At 49.3% G+C, this 22,643-nt stretch overlaps 1 protein-coding gene across 4 annotated transcripts in view; it reads left to right on the forward strand.

The window, feature by feature from the left end:
- Positions 1-477: 477 nt before the first annotated feature.
- Positions 478-22,643, forward strand: part of CCDC39 (coiled-coil domain 39 molecular ruler complex subunit) — a 210,774-nt gene continuing 188,608 nt past the window's right edge. For 3 of the 4 annotated variants that reach the window (XM_071566211.1, XM_071566214.1, XM_071566213.1), the window contains exons 1-4: positions 478-672; positions 1,032-1,151; positions 2,286-2,432; positions 2,992-3,150. In XM_071566211.1, the coding sequence (XP_071422312.1) occupies positions 562-672; positions 1,032-1,151; positions 2,286-2,432; positions 2,992-3,150 (537 nt within the window). In that variant the 5' untranslated portion in view covers positions 478-561. Of the gene's footprint in view, positions 673-1,031; positions 1,152-2,285; positions 2,433-2,991; positions 3,151-22,643 lie in introns of those variants that run through there. The other variant, XM_071566215.1, reaches the window with a different exon arrangement.

The raw sequence follows: 22,643 nt of genomic DNA on the forward strand, positions 1-22,643 counted from the left end.
ACCCCAGACCCCAGAGCTGTGGCTCGGGCAGATGCTGTCAGGGAGGCAGCTGAGCCCGGTGGGGCTCTGAGGCACTCCCGATGGCTCTGGGTCTGCCTGCAGAGCGGACTCGGTAGCCGTAGCCGGGCCTGGGCCCCGGTACCCCGCAAACAGCCGAGCCGGGCCCGGAGCGTTCCCCGCGCGGAGCTCCGGCCCGGCCCGGCCCCGAACCCGCCTCGGCATCCGCGGGGGCGGCATCGCCCGAGGACTCGCTGGCTCCGCTCTCCCGTTACCTCCCGTTGCCACCCGCTGGGCTCTCCCGTTACCACCCGCTCTGCTGCCCCGTTGCCACCCGCTCGCTGTCCCGTTGCCACTCGCCCTGTTCCCCCGTTGCCACCCACTCGGCTCTCCTGTTGCCACCCGCTCGGCTCTCCTGTTGCCACCCGCCCTGTTCTCACGTTGCCACCCGCCCTGTTCTCCCGTTGCTACCCGCTCTGCTCTCCCGTTGCCACCCCCTCGCTGCCCCGTTGCCAAGCGCCCGGCGTCGCCTCAGCTCCGGCCCTGCGCGGTCCCTGCGCGGCCATGGAGAGCCTAGGCAGCTCCCCCACGGCCTCGGTGCTGGCCGAGTTCGGCTGGCACAGCGGCTACGCTGTGCCCGTGGCCAACGCGGAGAACAAGGCGCTGGAGGACGAAGTGAGTGCGGGGCTGGGGCCAGGAGGGAGCGGAGCCCTTCTGCCCCCGCGGCCCGGCTCAGGCCTGAGGGAGGGATGGAGGGAAACCCCCCGAGTCCCGCGGAGCTACGGGCGGTCCGCAGGGAGATGCTCCCCCCGAGCGTGGAACCCGCATCCCCGACCCCCCGGAGCAGGGGGGAGCTGTGCGTGCCCTTCGCAAAGCTCGGGGGTTTCTGCTAAGTCTGTCACTTCACTATTTCGGAGGAAGGCAGTGCGTTCTTCTTACGTTTTTAATATTGCAATGACCGCTGTCCTTAAGTAGTTGCAGGTAATAAGCACTCAACTGCAAATAGTTACTTGTTGATTCTAACTCTCGAACAGCTGCAGAAGATGCAAAAGGAAAAAGCGAACCTCAGAAATGAGTTGGCCAACTTTGAGGAGCGTATAGAAGCGATGACATCTCACCTGAAAAATGTGAGGCAAGACTTAAGCTGCTTTCAGGTAAATCACCATCTCTGGCACATCCACTTTATCAGACAGACTTGTAACCTGAGTATCTCTTTGTGGCTGCTATCCCTGTGTATTTTGCAGGCTTTGTTAGAGATTTGTTAGGCCTTTGTTTCCAGGATTTCCACAAGAAACAAAAGTTAAACTCTATATCTCAGTTAAATTATTTGATGGTCATTAAGAAGGCCACCCTAGTTCAAATGCCTATACCTAGAAGAAGGCCAAGGAAGACGCAGTTTAGAATTCTTCATGAATGGGGACTTTTGAAATTATTAAGAAAAAATTGGTCAAGGAAAGCAATGTCATCGTATGGAAAAAACAAATTTTTAATCTTTATAATGGCCAAGAGTTAGTTGTGAAATGCTAGTGAAGAATTAATTTACAGACATGAAAAATTAAGTGAGGTGGTTAAGGTCTAAGTCTTCACTTACACTCTTGAGTTAACTGGCCAGAATGGGTAGTTTAGGTTTCTAATGAGTCTCAAGTCAAAGCTTTACCCCTTTCAGGTAAAATATCTTAGGTGAAAAACTTGTAAGAAAAGAAAAGAAACTTCCCTACAGTGGAATAACTTCTTCTTTATTGTGGTTTGGGGTTTTTTGGTGGTTTGGGGGTTTTGGTGATTTGGTTTGTTGGGGGTTTTTGGGGTTTTTTTGGTGACAGATGCAAGTTTTAATTTGAATTATAAGAAAGAAAGGTTCGACAATACAGAGGTACTGCTATAGGCCAGCCTGATGAAGATCTGTCTCAGCTCAAAACAAGTTGTTTGGGATTTTTTGCTGCATCTCCTGAATCTGATATAAAGTCACTGGTGATCAAGGGACTAAGATTCTAAGATTTTGATGTTGAAAGGTTAAGGTTTCTGAATCTTGAGTGAAATTTTGAGTCTTTAGGGCTATAAGTGTTGATCTGTGGATACTTGATAGAATGTATGTGTACACACACACACACACATATATATAAATATAAGAATATATGTATTTGAGATACTAAAATCCAAACAATAAAGTTTCTCTAAAAATTCCTGCATTTATGTGATGAAATCACACCATCTCTGACTTGACATTTGATTCTATGTAGTTTGTTGATATGCCTTTTGTTTATTGTAAAATGCTGGACTTTATTCTGCAGTCTCTTTACAGTGCCAGAGAAAATGAAATTGAAACTGAACACCACTTTAAAGCGCTTGCTGAGAGAGAATGTGAACGTCTCAAAAGAGACCTTAAACGACTGCAAGATGAGTTGGTTTCCTTAGGAGAAAAGAAAAACCGTCAAGAGGTAAGGTTTAAATTTTTTAGAAGAGAACAACTGTATTATTTGTTCGGTTTCTTCTGATTAAGGGTGTTTGTAATGTCCAGTCTCTCAGAATTAGTAGCAGGATGAAGATGTTCTCATTATTTATCTGGATGCAGATTCCCCCATTTTTTGCATCAGGATGTCTCTTTGCAGTCATGTTGGACCATTTGAAAATTGGCATGTAGGATAAGGTTCTAAGAGCTTGGTCTTAGCATGTGAGGGAGGACCTTCCTTTTGATGCCTCATATCAGTTTATTTTGTGGAATAAATACCTTGCACATGGTTATAACTTGCCAGATGTTGGATTTTGTGTTTAAAATTCTTGAATTTTCAATTTGTGACAACTTACTCTCTTGTTTATTCTTTAAGACCAGGACATCCAATAGCATTTCACAGTGTAACACACAATAACAAAACTAGCAATTCTGTGGACAAGATGTGGGTATAATTGTTACAGTTGCTTGAAAAGCTTGCTTCAATTACTCTTCAATGAATATTAGACATTTGACAGTGACCCTTCTGTTTTCTCTTATTTTATTAGAATATTATAAATAAAAACATTAAGAAGTTGCAAAACTTGAAGCAACAGATGAACTGTGATGAGGAACTGCTAGAGAGCTGGATAAAGGAATTAAATCACACGGATAATGATGCTCTAGCAATCCAGAAGTATGCACAGCAAGATGAAGGGAAACTTCGAGTAAGTAGAAATTAAAGCAATTTTAAGAAACTTAATATAAAACCATTTTAGCATTTCAAGACATTATTATCTAACCGAGTCAGGTAAGGTTTTTGCACAAGTGGGGCCGGGAAATTGCAATTTTTAAACCAAAACGTGAACACAGACAAAGATTCCTCATTAAAAAGGAATCAAAAGAAGAAAGGTGCATGCCCACAAAGGGCTGGCCTAGTTCTCTCTATTCTGCCAGGCCCCCTCATCTCTCTACTCACGACTCCTCGCTTAGGATTGCTCGTAGAGTTAGGCTTAGAATTAGGGTTAGGGTTAGGGTTAGGCTTCACTTTTCTCTTGGGATCACGTTTAGGTGTTTTTTAAAGGTACTGGCGCAGCAACATCGGCACCTGAGAGCCCAAGGCTGCCACCTTTTCTCTTGGCTCAAAGCTCAGTCCCTCCTTGACAGCAGTGGGGCTGGGAAATTGCCATTTTTCAGCCAAGAATTGAAGGCGGACCAAGATCACCCTTGGAAAAGGAATCGAAAGAGGAAAGGTGCCAGCCCACAAGGGGCTGGCCTAGTTCTCTCTATTCTGCCAGACCCCCTCCTCTCTGCACTCTCGACCCTGGGTTATGGTTACACTTAGAGTTACGCTTAGAATTAGGGTTAGGGTTAGGGTTATGGTTAGGGTTAGGGTTAGGCTTCTCTTTTGTGTTAGGATTAGGGTTTGGGTGTCTTTTTACTGTTCATGGCGCGGCATCATTAGCACCTGAGAGCCCAAGGCTGCCACCTTTTCTCTTGGTGCAAAGCTCTGTCCCTCCTTGGCACCAGTGGGGCTGGGAAATTGCCATTTTTCCAGCCAAGAATTGAAGGCGGACCAAGATACCTCTTGGAAAAGGAATCGAAAGAGGAAAGGTGCCAGCCCACAAGGGGCTGGCCTAGTTCTCTCTATTGTGTCAGACCCCCTCCTCTCTGCACTCTCGACTCCTGGGTTATGGTTACACTTAGAGTTACGCTTAGAATTAGGGTTAGGGTTAGGGTTATGGTTAGGGTTAGGGTTAGGCTTCTCTTTTGTGTTAGGATTAGGGTTTGGGTGTCTTTTTACTGTTCATGGCGCGGCATCATTAGCACCTGAGAGCCCAAGGCTGCCACCTTTTCTCTTGGCGCAAAGCTCTGTCCCTCCTTGGCACCAATGGGGCTGGGAAATTGCCATTTTTCAGCCAAGAATTGAAGGCGGACCAAGATCCCTCTTGGAAAAGGAATCGAAAGAGGAAAGGTGCCAGCCCACAAGGGGCAGGCCTAGTTCTCTCTATTCTGCCAGACCCCCTCCTCTCTGCACTCTCGACTCCTGGGTTATGGTTACACTTCGACTTACGCTTAGAATTAGGGTTAGGGTTATGGTTAGGGTTAGGGTTAGGCTTCTCTTTTGTGTTAGGATTAGGGTTTGGGTGTCTTTTTACTGTTCATGGCGCAGCATCATTAGCACCTGAGAGCCCAAGGCTGCCACCTTTTCTCTTGGCGCAAAGCTCTGTCCCTCCTTGGCACCAATGGGGCTGGGAAATTGCCATTTTTCAGCCAAGAATTGAAGGCGGACCAAGATCCCTCTTGGAAAAGGAATCGAAAGAGGAAAGGTGCCAGCCCACAAAGGGCTGGCCTAGTTCTCTCTATTCTGCCAGACCCCCTCCTCTCTGCACTCTCGACTCCTGGGTTATGGTTACACTTAGAGTTACGCTTAGAATTAGGGTTAGGGTTAGGGTTATGGTTAGGGTTAGGGTTAGGCTTCTCTTTTGTGTTAGGATTAGGGTTTGGGTGTCTTTTTACTGTTCATGGCGCAGCATCATTAGCACCTGAGAGCCCAAGGCTGGCACCTTTTTTCTTGGTGCAAAGCCCTGTCCCTCCTTGGCAACAATGGGGCTGGGAAATTGCCAATTTTCAGCCAAGAATTGAAGGCGGACCAAGATCCCTCTTGGAAAAGGAATCGAAAGAGGAAAGGTGCCAGCCCACAAGGGGCTGGCCTAGTTCTCTCTATTCTGCCAGACCCCCTCCTCTCTGCACTCTCGACTCCTGGGTTATGGTTACACTTAGAGTTACGCTTAGAATTAGGGTTAGGGTTAGGGTTATGGTTAGGGTTAGGCTTCACTTTTCTCTTGGGATCACGTTTAGGTGTTTTTTAAAAGTACTGGCGCAGCATCATTAGCACCTGAGATCCCAAGACTGCCACCTTTTCTCTTGGTGCAAAGCTCAGTCCCTCCTTGGCACCAGTGGGGCTGGGAAATTGCCATTTTCCAGCCAAGAATTGAAGGCGGACCAAGATCCCTCTTGGAAAAGGAATCGAAAGAGGAAAGGTGCCAGCCCACAAGGGGCAGGCCTAGTTCTCTCTATTCTGTCAGACCCCCTCCTCTCTGCACTCTCGACTCCTGGGTTATGGTTACACTTAGAGTTACGCTTAGAATTAGGGTTAGGGTTAGGGTTATGGTTAGGGTTAGGGTTAGGCTTCTCTTTTGTGTTAGGATTAGGGTTTGGGTGTCTTTTTACTGTTCATGGCGCTGCATCATTAGCACCTGAGAGCCCAAGGCTGCCACCTTTTCTCTTGGTGCAAAGCTCTGTACCGCCATGGCACCAGTGGGGCTGGGAAATTGCCATTTTTCAGCCAAGAATTGAAGGCGGACCAAGATCCCTCTTGGAAAAGGAATCGAAAGAGGAAAGGTGCCAGCCCACAAAGGGCTGGCCTAGTTCTCTCTATTCTGCCAGACCCCCTCCTCTCTGCACTCTCGACTCCTGGGTTATGGTTACACTTAGAGTTACGCTTAGAATTAGGGTTAGGGTTAGGGTTATGGTTAGGGTTAGGGTTAGGCTTCTCTTTTGTGTTAGGATTAGGGTTTGGGTGTCTTTTTACTGTTCATGGCGCAGCATCATTAGCACCTGAGATCCCAAGGCTGGCACCTTTTCTCTTGGCGCAAAGCCCTGTCCCTCCTTGGCACCAGTGGGGCTGGGAAATTGCCATTTTTCAGCCAAGAATTGAAGGCGGACCAAGATCCCTCTTGGAAAAGGAATCGAAAGAGGAAAGGTGCCAGCCCACAAGGGGCTGGCCTAGTTCTCTCTATTCTGCCAGACCCCCTCCTCTCTCCACTCTCGACTCCTGGGTTATGGTTACACTTAGAGTTACGCTTAGAATTAGGGTTAGGGTTAGGGTTATGGTTAGGGTTAGGGTTAGGCTTCTCTTTTGTGTTAGGATTAGGGTTTGGGTGTCTTTTTACTGTTCATGGCGCAGCATCATTAGCACCTGAGATCCCAAGACTGCCACCTTTTCTCTTGGTGCAAAGCTCTGTCCCTCCTTGGCACCAGTGGGGCTGGGAAATTGCCATTTTTCAGCCAAGAATTGAAGGCGGACCAAGATCCCTCTTGGAAAAGGAATCGAAAGAGGAAAGGTGCCAGCCCACAAGGGGCTGGCCTAGTTCTCTCTATTCTGCCAGACCCCCTCCTCTCTCCACTCTCGACTCCTGGGTTATGGTTACACTTAGAGTTACGCTTAGAATTAGGGTTAGGGTTAGGGTTATGGTTAGGGTTAGGCTTCACTTTTCTCTTGGGATCACGTTTAGGTGTTTTTTAAAGGTACTGGTGCAGCATCATTAGCACCTGAGATCCCAAGACTGCCACCTTTTCTCTTGGTGCAAAGCTCAGTCCCTCCTTGGCACCAGTGGGGCTGGGAAATTGCCATTTTCCAGCCAAGAATTGAAGGCGGACCAAGATCCCTCTTGGAAAAGGAATCGAAAGAGGAAAGGTGCCAGCCCACAAGGGGCAGGCCTAGTTCTCTCTATTCTGTCAGACCCCCTCCTCTCTGCACTCTCGACTCCTGGGTTATGGTTACACTTAGAGTTACGCTTAGAATTAGGGTTAGGGTTAGGGTTATGGTTAGGGTTAGGGTTAGGCTTCTCTTTTGTGTTAGGATTAGGGTTTGGGTGTCTTTTTACTGTTCATGGCGCGGCATCATTAGCACCTGAGAGCCCAAGGCTGCCACCTTTTCTCTTGGTGCAAAGCTCTGTACCTCCATGGCACCAGTGGGGCTGGGAAATTGCCATTTTTCAGCCAAGAATTGAAGGCGGACCAAGATCCCTCTTGGAAAAGGAATCGAAAGAGGAAAGGTGCCAGCCCACAAAGGGCTGGCCTAGTTCTCTCTATTGTGCCAGACCCCCTCCTCTCTGCACTCTCGACTCCTGGGTTATGGTTACACTTAGAGTTACGCTTAGAATTAGGGTTAGGGTTAGGGTTATGGTTAGGGTTAGGGTTAGGCTTCTCTTTTGTGTTAGGATTAGGGTTTGGGTGTCTTTTTACTGTTCATGGCGCAGCATCATTAGCACCTGAGATCCCAAGGCTGGCACCTTTTCTCTTGGCGCAAAGCCCTGTCCCTCCTTGGCACCAGTGGGGCTGGGAAATTGCCATTTTTCAGCCAAGAATTGAAGGCGGACCAAGATCCCTCTTGGAAAAGGAATCGAAAGAGGAAAGGTGCCAGCCCACAAGGGGCTGGCCTAGTTCTCTCTATTCTGCCAGACCCCCTCCTCTCTCCACTCTCGACTCCTGGGTTATGGTTACACTTAGAGTTACGCTTAGAATTAGGGTTAGGGTTAGGGTTATGGTTAGGGTTAGGGTTAGGCTTCTCTTTTGTGTTAGGATTAGGGTTTGGGTGTCTTTTTACTGTTCATGGCGCAGCATCATTAGCACCTGAGATCCCAAGACTGCCACCTTTTCTCTTGGTGCAAAGCTCTGTCCCTCCTTGGCACCAGTGGGGCTGGGAAATTGCCATTTTTCAGCCAAGAATTGAAGGCGGACCAAGATCCCTCTTGGAAAAGGAATCGAAAGAGGAAAGGTGCCAGCCCACAAGGGGCTGGCCTAGTTCTCTCTATTCTGCCAGACCCCCTCCTCTCTCCACTCTCGACTCCTGGGTTATGGTTACACTTAGAGTTACGCTTAGAATTAGGGTTAGGGTTAGGGTTATGGTTAGGGTTAGGGTTAGGCTTCTCTTTTGTGTTAGGATTAGGGTTTGGGTGTCTTTTTACTGTTCATGGCGCAGCATCATTAGCACCTGAGATCCCAAGACTGCCACCTTTTCTCTTGGTGCAAAGCTCAGTCCCTCCTTGGCACCAGTGGGGCTGGGAAATTGCCATTTTTCAGCCAAGAATTGAAGGCGGACCAAGATCCCCTTTGGAAAAGGAATTGAAAGAGGAAAGGTGCCAGCCCACAAGGGGCTGGCCTAGTTCTCTCTATTCTGCCAGACCCCCTCCTCTCTCCACTCTCGACTCCTGGGTTATGGTTACACTTAGAGTTATGCTTAGAATTAGGGTTAGGGTTAGGGTTATGGTTAGGGTTAGGGTTAGGCTTCTCTTTTGTGTTAGGATTAGGGTTTGGGTGTCTTTTTACTGTTCATGGCGCAGCATCATTAGCACCTGAGAGCCCAAGACTGCCACCTTTTCTCTTGGTGCAAAGCTCAGTCCCTCCTTGGCACCAATGGGGCTGGGAAATTGCCATTTTTCAGCCAAGAATTGAAGGCGGACCAAGATCCCTCTTGGAAAAGGAATCGAAAGAGGAAAGGTGCCAGCCCACAAGGGGCTGGCCTAGTTCTCTCTATTCTGCCAGACCCCCTCCTCTCTGCACTCTCGACTCCTGGGTTATGGTTACACTTAGAGTTAGGCTTAGAATTAGGGTTAGGGTTAGGGTTATGGTTAGGGTTAGGGTTAGGCTTCTCTTTTGTGTTAGGATTAGGGTTTGGGTGTCTTTTTACTGTTCATGGCGCGGCATCATTAGCACCTGACAGCCCAAGACTGCCACCTTTTCTCTTGGTGCAAAGCTCTGTCCCTCCTTGGCACCAATGGGGCTGGGAAATTTCCATTTTTCAGCCAAGAATTGAAGGCGGACCAAGATCCCTCTTGGAAAAGGAATCGAAAGAGGAAAGGTGCCAGCCCACAAGGGGCTGGCCTAGTTCTCTCTATTGTGCCAGACCCCCTCCTCTCTGCACTCTCGACTCCTGGGTTATGGTTACACTTAGAGTTACGCTTAGAATTAGGGTTAGGGTTAGGGTTATGGTTAGGGTTAGGGTTAGGCTTCTCTTTTGTGTTAGGATTAGGGTTTGGGTGTCTTTTTACTGTTCATGGCGCGGCATCATTAGCACCTGAGATCCCAAGACTGCCACCTTTTCTCTTGGCGCAGAGCTCAGTCCCTCCTTGGCACCAGTGGGGCTGGGAAATTGCCATTTTTCAGCCAAGAATTGAAGGCGGACCAAGATCCCTCTTGGAAAATGAATCGAAAGAGGAAAGGTGCCAGCCCACAAGGGGCTGGCCTAGTTCTCTCTATTCTGCCAGACCCCCTCCTCTCTCCACTCTCGACTCCTGGGTTATGGTTACACTTAGAGTTACGCTTAGAATTAGGGTTAGGGTTAGGGTTATGGTTAGGGTTAGGGTTAGGCTTCTCTTTTGTGTTAGGATTAGGGTTTGGGTGTCTTTTTACTGTTCATGGCGCAGCATCATTAGCACCTGACAGCCCAAGGCTGGCACCGTTTTTCTTGGTGCAAAGCCCTGTCCCTCCTTGGCACCAGTGGGGCTGGGAAATTGCCATTTTTCAGCCAAGAATTGAAGGCGGACCAAGATCCCTCTTGGAAAAGGAATCGAAAGAGGAAAGGTGCCAGCCCACAAGGGGCTGGCCTAGTTCTCTCTATTCTGCCAGACCCCCTCCTCTCTCCACTCTCGACTCCTGGGTTATGGTTACACTTAGAGTTACGCTTAGAATTAGGGTTAGGGTTAGGGTTATGGTTAGGGTTAGGGTTAGGCTTCTCTTTTGTGTTAGGATTAGGGTTTGGGTGTCTTTTTACTGTTCATGGCGCAGCATCATTAGCACCTGAGATCCCAAGACTGCCACCTTTTCTCTTGGTGCAAAGCTCTGTCCCTCCTTGGCACCAGTGGGGCTGGGAAATTGCCATTTTTCAGCCAAGAATTGAAGGCGGACCAAGATCCCTCTTGGAAAAGGAATCGAAAGAGGAAAGGTGCCAGCCCACAAGGGGCTGGCCTAGTTCTCTCTATTCTGCCAGACCCCCTCCTCTCTCCACTCTCGACTCCTGGGTTAGGGTTACACTTAGAGTTACGCTTAGAATTAGGGTTAGGGTTAGGGTTATGGTTAGGGTTAGGGTTAGGCTTCTCTTTTGTGTTAGGATTAGGGTTTGGGTGTCTTTTTACTGTTCATGGCGCAGCATCATTAGCACCTGAGAGCCCAAGACTGCCACCTTTTCTCTTGGCGCAAAGCTCAGTCCCTCCTTGGCACCAGTGGGGCTGGGAAATTGCCATTTTCCAGCCAAGAATTGAAGGCGGACCAAGATCCCTCTTGGAAAAGGAATCGAAAGAGGAAAGGTGCCAGCCCACAAGGGGCAGGCCTAGTTCTCTCTATTCTGTCAGACCCCCTCCTCTCTGCACTCTCGACTCCTGGGTTATGGTTACACTTAGAGTTACGCTTAGAATTAGGGTTAGGGTTAGGGTTATGGTTAGGGTTAGGGTTAGGCTTCTCTTTTGTGTTAGGATTAGGGTTTGGGTGTCTTTTTACTGTTCATGGCGCGGCATCATTAGCACCTGAGAGCCCAAGGCTGCCACCTTTTCTCTTGGTGCAAAGCTCTGTACCTCCATGGCACCAGTGGGGCTGGGAAATTGCCATTTTTCAGCCAAGAATTGAAGGCGGACCAAGATCCCTCTTGGAAAAGGAATCGAAAGAGGAAAGGTGCCAGCCCACAAGGGGCTGGCCTAGTTCTCTCTATTCTGCCAGACCCCCTCCTCTCTCCACTCTCGACTCCTGGGTTATGGTTACACTTAGAGTTACGCTTAGAATTAGGGTTAGGGTTAGGGTTATGGTTAGGGTTAGGGTTAGGCTTCTCTTTTGTGTTAGGATTAGGGTTTGGGTGTCTTTTTACTGTTCATGGCGCAGCATCATTAGCACCTGAGAGCCCAAGGCTGGCACCGTTTTTCTTGGTGCAAAGCCCTGTCCCTCCTTGGCACCAGTGGGGCTGGGAAATTGCCATTTTTCAGCCAAGAATTGAAGGCGGACCAAGATCCCTCTTGGAAAAGGAATCGAAAGAGGAAAGGTGCCAGCCCACAAGGGGCTGGCCTAGTTCTCTCTATTCTGCCAGACCCCCTCCTCTCTCCACTCTCGACTCCTGGGTTATGGTTACACTTAGAGTTACGCTTAGAATTAGGGTTAGGGTTAGGGTTATGGTTAGGGTTAGGGTTAGGCTTCTCTTTTGTGTTAGGATTAGGGTTTGGGTGTCTTTTTACTGTTCATGGCGCAGCATCATTAGCACCTGAGATCCCAAGACTGCCACCTTTTCTCTTGGTGCAAAGCTCTGTCCCTCCTTGGCACCAGTGGGGCTGGGAAATTGCCATTTTTCAGCCAAGAATTGAAGGCGGACCAAGATCCCTCTTGGAAAAGGAATCGAAAGAGGAAAGGTGCCAGCCCACAAGGGGCTGGCCTAGTTCTCTCTATTCTGCCAGACCCCCTCCTCTCTCCACTCTCGACTCCTGGGTTATGGTTACACTTAGAGTTACGCTTAGAATTAGGGTTAGGGTTAGGGTTATGGTTAGGGTTAGGGTTAGGCTTCTCTTTTGTGTTAGGATTAGGGTTTGGGTGTCTTTTTACTGTTCATGGCGCAGCATCATTAGCACCTGAGATCCCAAGACTGCCACCTTTTCTCTTGGTGCAAAGCTCAGTCCCTCCTTGGCACCAGTGGGGCTGGGAAATTGCCATTTTTCAGCCAAGAATTGAAGGCGGACCAAGATCCCCTTTGGAAAAGGAATTGAAAGAGGAAAGGTGCCAGCCCACAAGGGGCTGGCCTAGTTCTCTCTATTCTGCCAGACCCCCTCCTCTCTCCACTCTCGACTCCTGGGTTATGGTTACACTTAGAGTTATGCTTAGAATTAGGGTTAGGGTTAGGGTTATGGTTAGGGTTAGGGTTAGGCTTCTCTTTTGTGTTAGGATTAGGGTTTGGGTGTCTTTTTACTGTTCATGGCGCAGCATCATTAGCACCTGAGAGCCCAAGACTGCCACCTTTTCTCTTGGTGCAAAGCTCAGTCCCTCCTTGGCACCAATGGGGCTGGGAAATTGCCATTTTTCAGCCAAGAATTGAAGGCGGACCAAGATCCCTCTTGGAAAAGGAATCGAAAGAGGAAAGGTGCCAGCCCACAAGGGGCTGGCCTAGTTCTCTCTATTCTGCCAGACCCCCTCCTCTCTGCACTCTCGACTCCTGGGTTATGGTTACACTTAGAGTTAGGCTTAGAATTAGGGTTAGGGTTAGGGTTATGGTTAGGGTTAGGGTTAGGCTTCTCTTTTGTGTTAGGATTAGGGTTTGGGTGTCTTTTTACTGTTCATGGCGCGGCATCATTAGCACCTGACAGCCCAAGACTGCCACCTTTTCTCTTGGTGCAAAGCTCTGTCCCTCCTTGGCACCAATGGGGCTGGGAAATTTCCATTTTTCAGCCAAGAATTGAAGGCGGACCAAGATCCCTCTTGGAAAAGGAATCGAAAGAGGAAAGGTGCCAGCCCACAAGGGGCTGGCCTAGTTCTCTCTATTGTGCCAGACCCCCTCCTCTCTGCACTCTCGACTCCTGGGTTATGGTTACACTTAGAGTTACGCTTAGAATTAGGGTTAGGGTTAGGGTTATGGTTAGGGTTAGGGTTAGGCTTCTCTTTTGTGTTAGGATTAGGGTTTGGGTGTCTTTTTACTGTTCATGGCGCGGCATCATTAGCACCTGAGATCCCAAGACTGCCACCTTTTCTCTTGGCGCAGAGCTCAGTCCCTCCTTGGCACCAGTGGGGCTGGGAAATTGCCATTTTTCAGCCAAGAATTGAAGGCGGACCAAGATCCCTCTTGGAAAATGAATCGAAAGAGGAAAGGTGCCAGCCCACAAAGGGCTGGCCTAGTTCTCTCTATTCTGCCAGACCCCCTCCTCTCTCCACTCTCGACTCCTGGGTTATGGTTACACTTAGAGTTACGCTTAGAATTAGGGTTAGGGTTAGGGTTATGGTTAGGGTTAGGGTTAGGCTTCTCTTTTGTGTTAGGATTAGGGTTTGGGTGTCTTTTTACTGTTCATGGCGCAGCATCATTAGCACCTGACAGCCCAAGGCTGGCACCGTTTTTCTTGGTGCAAAGCCCTGTCCCTCCTTGGCACCAGTGGGGCTGGGAAATTGCCATTTTTCAGCCAAGAATTGAAGGCGGACCAAGATCCCTCTTGGAAAAGGAATCGAAAGAGGAAAGGTGCCAGCCCACAAGGGGCTGGCCTAGTTCTCTCTATTCTGCCAGACCCCCTCCTCTCTCCACTCTCGACTCCTGGGTTATGGTTACACTTAGAGTTACGCTTAGAATTAGGGTTAGGGTTAGGGTTATGGTTAGGGTTAGGGTTAGGCTTCTCTTTTGTGTTAGGATTAGGGTTTGGGTGTCTTTTTACTGTTCATGGCGCAGCATCATTAGCACCTGAGATCCCAAGACTGCCACCTTTTCTCTTGGTGCAAAGCTCTGTCCCTCCTTGGCACCAGTGGGGCTGGGAAATTGCCATTTTTCAGCCAAGAATTGAAGGCGGACCAAGATCCCTCTTGGAAAAGGAATCGAAAGAGGAAAGGTGCCAGCCCACAAGGGGCTGGCCTAGTTCTCTCTATTCTGCCAGACCCCCTCCTCTCTCCACTCTCGACTCCTGGGTTAGGGTTACACTTAGAGTTACGCTTAGAATTAGGGTTAGGGTTAGGGTTATGGTTAGGGTTAGGGTTAGGCTTCTCTTTTGTGTTAGGATTAGGGTTTGGGTGTCTTTTTACTGTTCATGGCGCAGCATCATTAGCACCTGAGAGCCCAAGACTGCCACCTTTTCTCTTGGCGCAAAGCTCAGTCCCTCCTTGGCACCAGTGGGGCTGGGAAATTGCCATTTTCCAGCCAAGAATTGAAGGCGGACCAAGATCCCTCTTGGAAAAGGAATCGAAAGAGGAAAGGTGCCAGCCCACAAGGGGCAGGCCTAGTTCTCTCTATTCTGTCAGACCCCCTCCTCTCTGCACTCTCGACTCCTGGGTTATGGTTACACTTAGAGTTACGCTTAGAATTAGGGTTAGGGTTAGGGTTATGGTTAGGGTTAGGGTTAGGCTTCTCTTTTGTGTTAGGATTAGGGTTTGGGTGTCTTTTTACTGTTCATGGCGCGGCATCATTAGCACCTGAGAGCCCAAGGCTGCCACCTTTTCTCTTGGTGCAAAGCTCTGTACCTCCATGGCACCAGTGGGGCTGGGAAATTGCCATTTTTCAGCCAAGAATTGAAGGCGGACCAAGATCCCTCTTGGAAAAGGAATCGAAAGAGGAAAGGTGCCAGCCCACAAGGGGCTGGCCTAGTTCTCTCTATTCTGCCAGACCCCCTCCTCTCTCCACTCTCGACTCCTGGGTTATGGTTACACTTAGAGTTACGCTTAGAATTAGGGTTAGGGTTAGGGTTATGGTTAGGGTTAGGGTTAGGCTTCTCTTTTGTGTTAGGATTAGGGTTTGGGTGTCTTTTTACTGTTCATGGCGCAGCATCATTAGCACCTGAGAGCCCAAGGCTGGCACCGTTTTTCTTGGTGCAAAGCCCTGTCCCTCCTTGGCACCAGTGGGGCTGGGAAATTGCCATTTTTCAGCCAAGAATTGAAGGCGGACCAAGATCCCTCTTGGAAAAGGAATCGAAAGAGGAAAGGTGCCAGCCCACAAGGGGCTGGCCTAGTTCTCTCTATTCTGCCAGACCCCCTCCTCTCTCCACTCTCGACTCCTGGGTTATGGTTACACTTAGAGTTACGCTTAGAATTAGGGTTAGGGTTAGGGTTATGGTTAGGGTTAGGGTTAGGCTTCTCTTTTGTGTTAGGATTAGGGTTTGGGTGTCTTTTTACTGTTCATGGCGCGGCATCATTAGCACCTGAGATCCCAAGACTGCCACCTTTTCTCTTGGTGCAAAGCTCTGTCCCTCCTTGGCACCAGTGGGGCTGGGAAATTGCCATTTTTCAGCCAAGAATTGAAGGCGGACCAAGATCCCTCTTGGAAAAGGAATCGAAAGAGGAAAGGTGCCAGCCCACAAGGGGCTGGCCTAGTTCTCTCTATTCTGCCAGACCCCCTCCTCTCTCCACTCTCGACTCCTGGGTTAGGGTTACACTTAGAGTTACGCTTAGAATTAGGGTTAGGGTTAGGGTTATGGTTAGGGTTAGGGTTAGGCTTCTCTTTTGTGTTAGGATTAGGGTTTGGGTGTCTTTTTACTGTTCATGGCGCAGCATCATTAGCACCTGAGAGCCCAAGACTGCCACCTTTTCTCTTGGCGCAAAGCTCAGTCCCTCCTTGGCACCAGTGGGGCTGGGAAATTGCCATTTTCCAGCCAAGAATTGAAGGCGGACCAAGATCCCTCTTGGAAAAGGAATCGAAAGAGGAAAGGTGCCAGCCCACAAGGGGCAGGCCTAGTTCTCTCTATTCTGTCAGACCCCCTCCTCTCTGCACTCTCGACTCCTGGGTTATGGTTACACTTAGAGTTACGCTTAGAATTAGGGTTAGGGTTAGGGTTATGGTTAGGGTTAGGGTTAGGCTTCTCTTTTGTGTTAGGATTAGGGTTTGGGTGTCTTTTTACTGTTCATGGCGCGGCATCATTAGCACCTGAGAGCCCAAGGCTGCCACCTTTTCTCTTGGTGCAAAGCTCTGTACCTCCATGGCACCAGTGGGGCTGGGAAATTGCCATTTTTCAGCCAAGAATTGAAGGCGGACCAAGATCCCTCTTGGAAAAGGAATCGAAAGAGGAAAGGTGCCAGCCCACAAAGGGCTGGCCTAGTTCTCTCTATTCTGCCAGACCCCCTCCTCTCTGCACTCTCGACTCCTGGGTTATGGTTACACTTAGAGTTACGCTTAGAATTAGGGTTAGGGTTAGGGTTATGGTTAGGGTTAGGGTTAGGCTTCTCTTTTGTGTTAGGATTAGGGTTTGGGTGTCTTCTTACTGTTCATGGCGCAGCATCATTAGCACCTGAGATCCCAAGGCTGGCACCTTTTTTCTTGGCGCAAAGCCCTGTCCCTCCTTGGCACCAGTGGGGCTGGGAAATTGCCATTTTTCAGCCAAGAATTGAAGGCGGACCAAGATCCCTCTTGGAAAAGGAATCGAAAGAGGAAAGGTGCCAGCCCACAAGGGGCTGGCCTAGTTCTCTCTATTCTGCCAGACCCCCTCCTCTCTCCACTCTCGACTCCTGGGTTATGGTTACACTTAGAGTTACGCTTAGAATTAGGGTTAGGGTTAGGGTTATGGTTAGGGTTAGGGTTAGGCTTCTCTTTTGTGTTAGGATTAGGGTTTGGGTGTCTTTTTACTGTTCATGGCGCAGCATCATTAGCACCTGAGATCCCAAGACTGCCACCTTTTCTCTTGGTGCAAAGCTCTGTCCCTCCTTGGCACCAGTGGGGCTGGGAAATTGCCATTTTTCAGCCAAGAATTGAAGGCGGACCAAGATCCCCTTTGGAAAAGGAATTGAAAGAGGAAAGGTGCCAGCCCACAAGGGGCTGGCCTAGTTCTCTCTATTCTGCCATACCCCCTCCTCTCTCCACTCTCGACTCCTGGGTTATGGTTACACTTAGAGTTACGCTTAGAATTAGGGTTAGGGTTAGGGTTATGGTTAGGGTTAGGGTTAGGCTTCTCTTTTGTGTTAGGATTAGGGTTTGGGTGTCTTTTTACTGTTCATGGCGCAGCATCATTAGCACCTGAGATCCCAAGACTGCCACCTTTTCTCTTGGTGCAAAGCTCAGTCCCTCCTTGGCACCAATGGGGCTGGGAAATTGCCATTTTTCAGCCAAGAATTGAAGGCGGACCAAGATCCCCTTTGGAAAAGGAATCGAAAGAGGAAAGGTGCCAGCCCACAAGGGGCTGGCCTAGTTCTCTCTATTCTGCCAGACCCCCTCCTCTCTGCACTCTCGACTCCTGGGTTATGGTTACACTTAGAGTTAGGCTTAGAATTAGGGTTAGGGTTAGGGTTATGGTTAGGGTTAGGGTTAGGCTTCTCTTTTGTGTTAGGATTAGGGTTTGGGTGTCTTTTTACTGTTCATGGCGCGGCATCATTAGCACCTGACAGCCCAAGACTGCCACCTTTTCTCTTGGTGCAAAGCTCTGTCCCTCCTTGGCACCAATGGGGCTGGGAAATTGCCATTTTTCAGCCAAGAATTGAAGGCGGACCAAGATCCCTCTTGGAAAAGGAATCGAAAGAGGAAAGGTGCCAGCCCACAAGGGGCAGGCCTAGTTCTCTCTATTCTGTCAGACCCCCTCCTCTCTGCACTCTCGACTCCTGGGTTATGGTTACACTTAGAGTTACGCTTAGAATTAGGGTTAGGGTTAGGGTTATGGTTAGGGTTAGGGTTAGGCTTCTCTTTTGTGTTAGGATTAGGGTTTGGGTGTCTTTTTACTGTTCATGGCGCGGCATCATTAGCACCTGAGAGCCCAAGGCTGCCACCTTTTCTCTTGGTGCAAAGCTCTGTACCTCCATGGCACCAGTGGGGCTGGGAAATTGCCATTTTTCAGCCAAGAATTGAAGGCGGACCAAGATCCCTCTTGGAAAAGGAATCGAAAGAGGAAAGGTGCCAGCCCACAAAGGGCTGGCCTAGTTCTCTCTATTCTGCCAGACCCCCTCCTCTCTGCACTCTCGACTCCTGGGTTATGGTTACACTTAGAGTTACGCTTAGAATTAGGGTTAGGGTTAGGGTTATGGTTAGGGTTAGGGTTAGGCTTCTCTTTTGTGTTAGGATTAGGGTTTGGGTGTCTTCTTACTGTTCATGGCGCAGCATCATTAGCACCTGAGATCCCAAGGCTGGCACCTTTTTTCTTGGCGCAAAGCCCTGTCCCTCCTTGGCACCAGTGGGGCTGGGAAATTGCCATTTTTCAGCCAAGAATTGAAGGCGGACCAAGATCCCTCTTGGAAAAGGAATCGAAAGAGGAAAGGTGCCAGCCCACAAGGGGCTGGCCTAGTTCTCTCTATTCTGCCAGACCCCCTCCTCTCTCCACTCTCGACTCCTGGGTTATGGTTACACTTAGAGTTACGCTTAGAATTAGGGTTAGGGTTAGGGTTATGGTTAGGGTTAGGGTTAGGCTTCTCTTTTGTGTTAGGATTAGGGTTTGGGTGTCTTTTTACTGTTCATGGCGCAGCATCATTAGCACCTGAGATCCCAAGACTGCCACCTTTTCTCTTGGTGCAAAGCTCTGTCCCTCCTTGGCACCAGTGGGGCTGGGAAATTGCCATTTTTCAGCCAAGAATTGAAGGCGGACCAAGATCCCCTTTGGAAAAGGAATTGAAAGAGGAAAGGTGCCAGCCCACAAGGGGCTGGCCTAGTTCTCTCTATTCTGCCATACCCCCTCCTCTCTCCACTCTCGACTCCTGGGTTATGGTTACACTTAGAGTTACGCTTAGAATTAGGGTTAGGGTTAGGGTTATGGTTAGGGTTAGGGTTAGGCTTCTCTTTTGTGTTAGGATTAGGGTTTGGGTGTCTTTTTACTGTTCATGGCGCAGCATCATTAGCACCTGAGATCCCAAGACTGCCACCTTTTCTCTTGGTGCAAAGCTCAGTCCCTCCTTGGCACCAATGGGGCTGGGAAATTGCCATTTTTCAGCCAAGAATTGAAGGCGGACCAAGATCCCCTTTGGAAAAGGAATCGAAAGAGGAAAGGTGCCAGCCCACAAGGGGCTGGCCTAGTTCTCTCTATTCTGCCAGACCCCCTCCTCTCTGCACTCTCGACTCCTGGGTTATGGTTACACTTAGAGTTAGGCTTAGAATTAGGGTTAGGGTTAGGGTTATGGTTAGGGTTAGGGTTAGGCTTCTCTTTTGTGTTAGGATTAGGGTTTGGGTGTCTTTTTACTGTTCATGGCGCGGCATCATTAGCACCTGACAGCCCAAGACTGCCACCTTTTCTCTTGGTGCAAAGCTCTGTCCCTCCTTGGCACCAATGGGGCTGGGAAATTGCCATTTTTCAGCCAAGAATTGAAGGCGGACCAAGATCCCTCTTGGAAAAGGAATCGAAAGAGGAAAGGTGCCAGCCCACAAGGGGCTGGCCTAGTTCTCTCTATTGTGCCAGACCCCCTCCTCTCTGCACTCTCGACTCCTGGGTTATGGTTACACTTAGAGTTACGCTTAGAATTAGGGTTAGGGTTAGGGTTATGGTTAGGGTTAGGGTTAGGCTTCTCTTTTGTGTTAGGATTAGGGTTTGGGTGTCTTTTTACTGTTCATGGCGCAGCATCATTAGCACCTGAGAGCCCAAGGCTGGCACCTTTTTTCTTGGTGCAAAGCCCTGTCCCTCCTTGGCACCAGTGGGGCTGGGAAATTGCCATTTTTCAGCCAAGAATTGAAGGCGGACCAAGATCCCTCTTGGAAAATGAATCGAAAGAGGAAAGGTGCCAGCCCACAAGGGGCTGGCCTAGTTCTCTCTATTCTGCCAGACCCCCTCCTCTCTCCACTCTCGACTCCTGGGTTATGGTTACACTTAGAGTTACGCTTAGAATTAGGGTTAGGGTTAGGGTTATGGTTAGGGTTAGGGTTAGGCTTCTCTTTTGTGTTAGGATTAGGGTTTGGGTGTCTTTTTACTGTTCATGGCGCAGCATCATTAGCACCTGAGAGCCCAAGACTGCCACCTTTTCTCTTGGTGCAAAGCTCTGTCCCTCCTTGGCACCAATGGGGCTGGGAAATTGCCATTTTTCAGCCAAGAATTGAAGGCGGACCAAGATCCCTCTTGGAAAAGGAATCGAAAGAGGAAAGGTGCCAGCCCACAAGGGGCTGGCCTAGTTCTCTCTATTCTGCCAGACCCCCTCCTCTCTGCACTCTCGACTCCTGGGTTATGGTTACACTTAGAGTTACGCTTAGAATTAGGGTTAGGGTTAGGGTTATGGTTAGGGTTAGGGTTAGGCTTCTCTTTTGTGTTAGGATTAGGGTTTGGGTGTCTTTTTACTGTTCATGGCGCAGCATCATTAGCACCTGAGAGCCCAAGGCTGGCACCGTTTTTCTTGGTGCAAAGCCCTGTCCCTCCTTGGCACCAGTGGGGCTGGGAAATTGCCAATTTTCAGCCAAGAATTGAAGGCGGACCAAGATCCCTCTTGGAAAAGGAATCGAAAGAGGAAAGGTGCCAGCCCACAAGGGGCTGGCCTAGTTCTCTCTATTCTACCAGTCCCCCTCCTCTCTGCACTCTCGACTCCTGGGTTATGGTTACACTTAGAGTTACCCTTAGAATTAGGGTTAGGGTTAGGGTTATGGTTAGGGTTAGGCTTCACTTTTCTCTTGGGATCACGTTTAGGTGTTTTTTAAAGGTACTGGCGCAGCATCATTAGCACCTGAGATCCCAAGACTGCCACCTTTTCTCTTGGTGCAAAGCTCTGTCCCTCCTTGGCACCAGTGGGGCTGGGAAATTGCCATTTTCCAGCCAAGAATTGAAGGCGGACCAAGATCCCTCTTGGAAAAGGAATCGAAAGAGGAAAGGTGCCAGCCCAGAAGGGGCTGGCCTAGTTCTCTCTATTCTGCCAGACCCCCTCCTCTCTGCACTCTCGACTCCTGGGTTAGGGTTACACTTAGAGTTACGCTTAGAATTAGGGTTAGGGTTAGGGTTATGGTTAGGGTTAGGGTTAGGCTTCTCTTTTGTGTTAGGATTAGGGTTTGGGTGTCTTTTTACTGTTCATGGCGCAGCATCATTAGCACCTGAGAGCCCAAGACTGCCACCTTTTCTCTTGGCGCAAAGCTCAGTCCCTCCTTGGCACCAGTGGGGCTGGGAAATTGCCATTTTCCAGCCAAGAATTGAAGGCGGACCAAGATCCCTCTTGGAAAAGGAATCGAAAGAGGAAAGGTGCCAGCCCACAAGGGGCAGGCCTAGTTCTCTCTATTCTGTCAGACCCCCTCCTCTCTGCACTCTCGACTCCTGGGTTATGGTTACACTTAGAGTTACGCTTAGAATTAGGGTTAGGGTTAGGGTTAGGGTTAGGGTTAGGGTTATGGTTAGGGTTAGGGTTAGGCTTCTCTTTTGTGTTAGGATTAGGGTTTGGGTGTCTTTTTACTGTTCATGGCGCAGCATCATTAGCACCTGAGAGCCCAAGGCTGGCACCGTTTTTCTTGGTGCAAAGCCCTGTCCCTCCTTGGCACCAGTGGGGCTGGGAAATTGCCAATTTTCAGCCAAGAATTGAAGGCGGACCAAGATCCCTCTTGGAAAAGGAATCGAAAGAGGAAAGGTGCCAGCCCACAAGGGGCTGGCCTAGTTCTCTCTATTCTGCCAGTCCCCCTCCTCTCTGCACTCTCGACTCCTGGGTTATGGTTACACTTAGAGTTACGCTTAGAATTAGGGTTAGGGTTAGGGTTATGGTTAGGGTTAGGCTTCACTTTTCTCTTGGGATCACGTTTAGGTGTTTTTTAAAGGTACTGGCGCAGCATCATTAGCACCTGAGATCCCAAGACTGCCACCTTTTCTCTTGGTGCAAAGCTCTGTCCCTCCTTGGCACCAGTGGGGCTGGGAAATTGCCATTTTTCAGCCAAGAATTGAAGGCGGACCAAGATCCCTCTTGGAAAAGGAATCGAAAGAGGAAAGGTGCCAGCCCACAAGGGGCTGGCCTAGTTCTCTCTATTGTGCCAGACCCCCTCCTCTCTGCACTCTCGACTCCTGGGTTATGGTTACACTTAGAGTTACGCTTAGAATTAGGGTTAGGGTTAGGGTTATGGTTAGGGTTAGGGTTAGGCTTCTCTTTTGTGTTAGGATTAGGGTTTGGGTGTCTTTTTACTGTTCATGGCGCGGCATCATTAGCACCTGAGAGCCCAAGGCTGCCACCTTTTCTCTTGGTGCAAAGCTCTGTCCCTCCTTGGCACCAATGGGGCTGGGAAATTGCCATTTTTCAGCCAAGAATTGAAGGCGGACCAAGATCCCTCTTGGAAAAGGAATCGAAAGAGGAAAGGTGCCAGCCCACAAAGGGCTGGCCTAGTTCTCTCTATTCTGCCAGACCCCCTCCTCTCTGCACTCTCGACTCCTGGGTTATGGTAACACTTAGAGTTACGCTTAGAATTAGGGTTAGGGTTAGGGTTATGGTTAGGGTTAGGGTTAGGCTTCTCTTTTGTGTTAGGATTAGGGTTTGGGTGTCTTTTTACTGTTCATGGCGCAGCATCATTAGCACCTGAGATCCCAAGGCTGGCACCTTTTCTCTTGGTGCAAAGCCCTGTCCCTCCTTGGCACCAGTGGGGCTGGGAAATTGCCATTTTTCAGCCAAGAATTGAAGGCGGACCAAGATCCCTCTTGGAAAAGGAATCGAAAGAGGAAAGGTGCCAGCCCACAAGGGGCTGGCCTAGTTCTCTCTATTCTGCCAGACCCCCTCCTCTCTCCACTCTCGACTCCTGGGTTATGGTTACACTTAAGAGTTACGCTTAGAATTAGGGTTAGGGTTAGGGTTATGGTTAGGGTTAGGGTTAGGCTTCTCTTTTGTGTTAGGATTAGGGTTTGGGTGTCTTTTTACTGTTCATGGCGCGGCATCATTAGCA

The sequence above is a fragment of the Pithys albifrons genome, chromosome 11 (genome assembly GCF_047495875.1).
Source record: "Pithys albifrons albifrons isolate INPA30051 chromosome 11, PitAlb_v1, whole genome shotgun sequence".
In the NCBI taxonomy this organism is placed as follows: domain Eukaryota; kingdom Metazoa; phylum Chordata; class Aves; order Passeriformes; family Thamnophilidae; genus Pithys; species Pithys albifrons.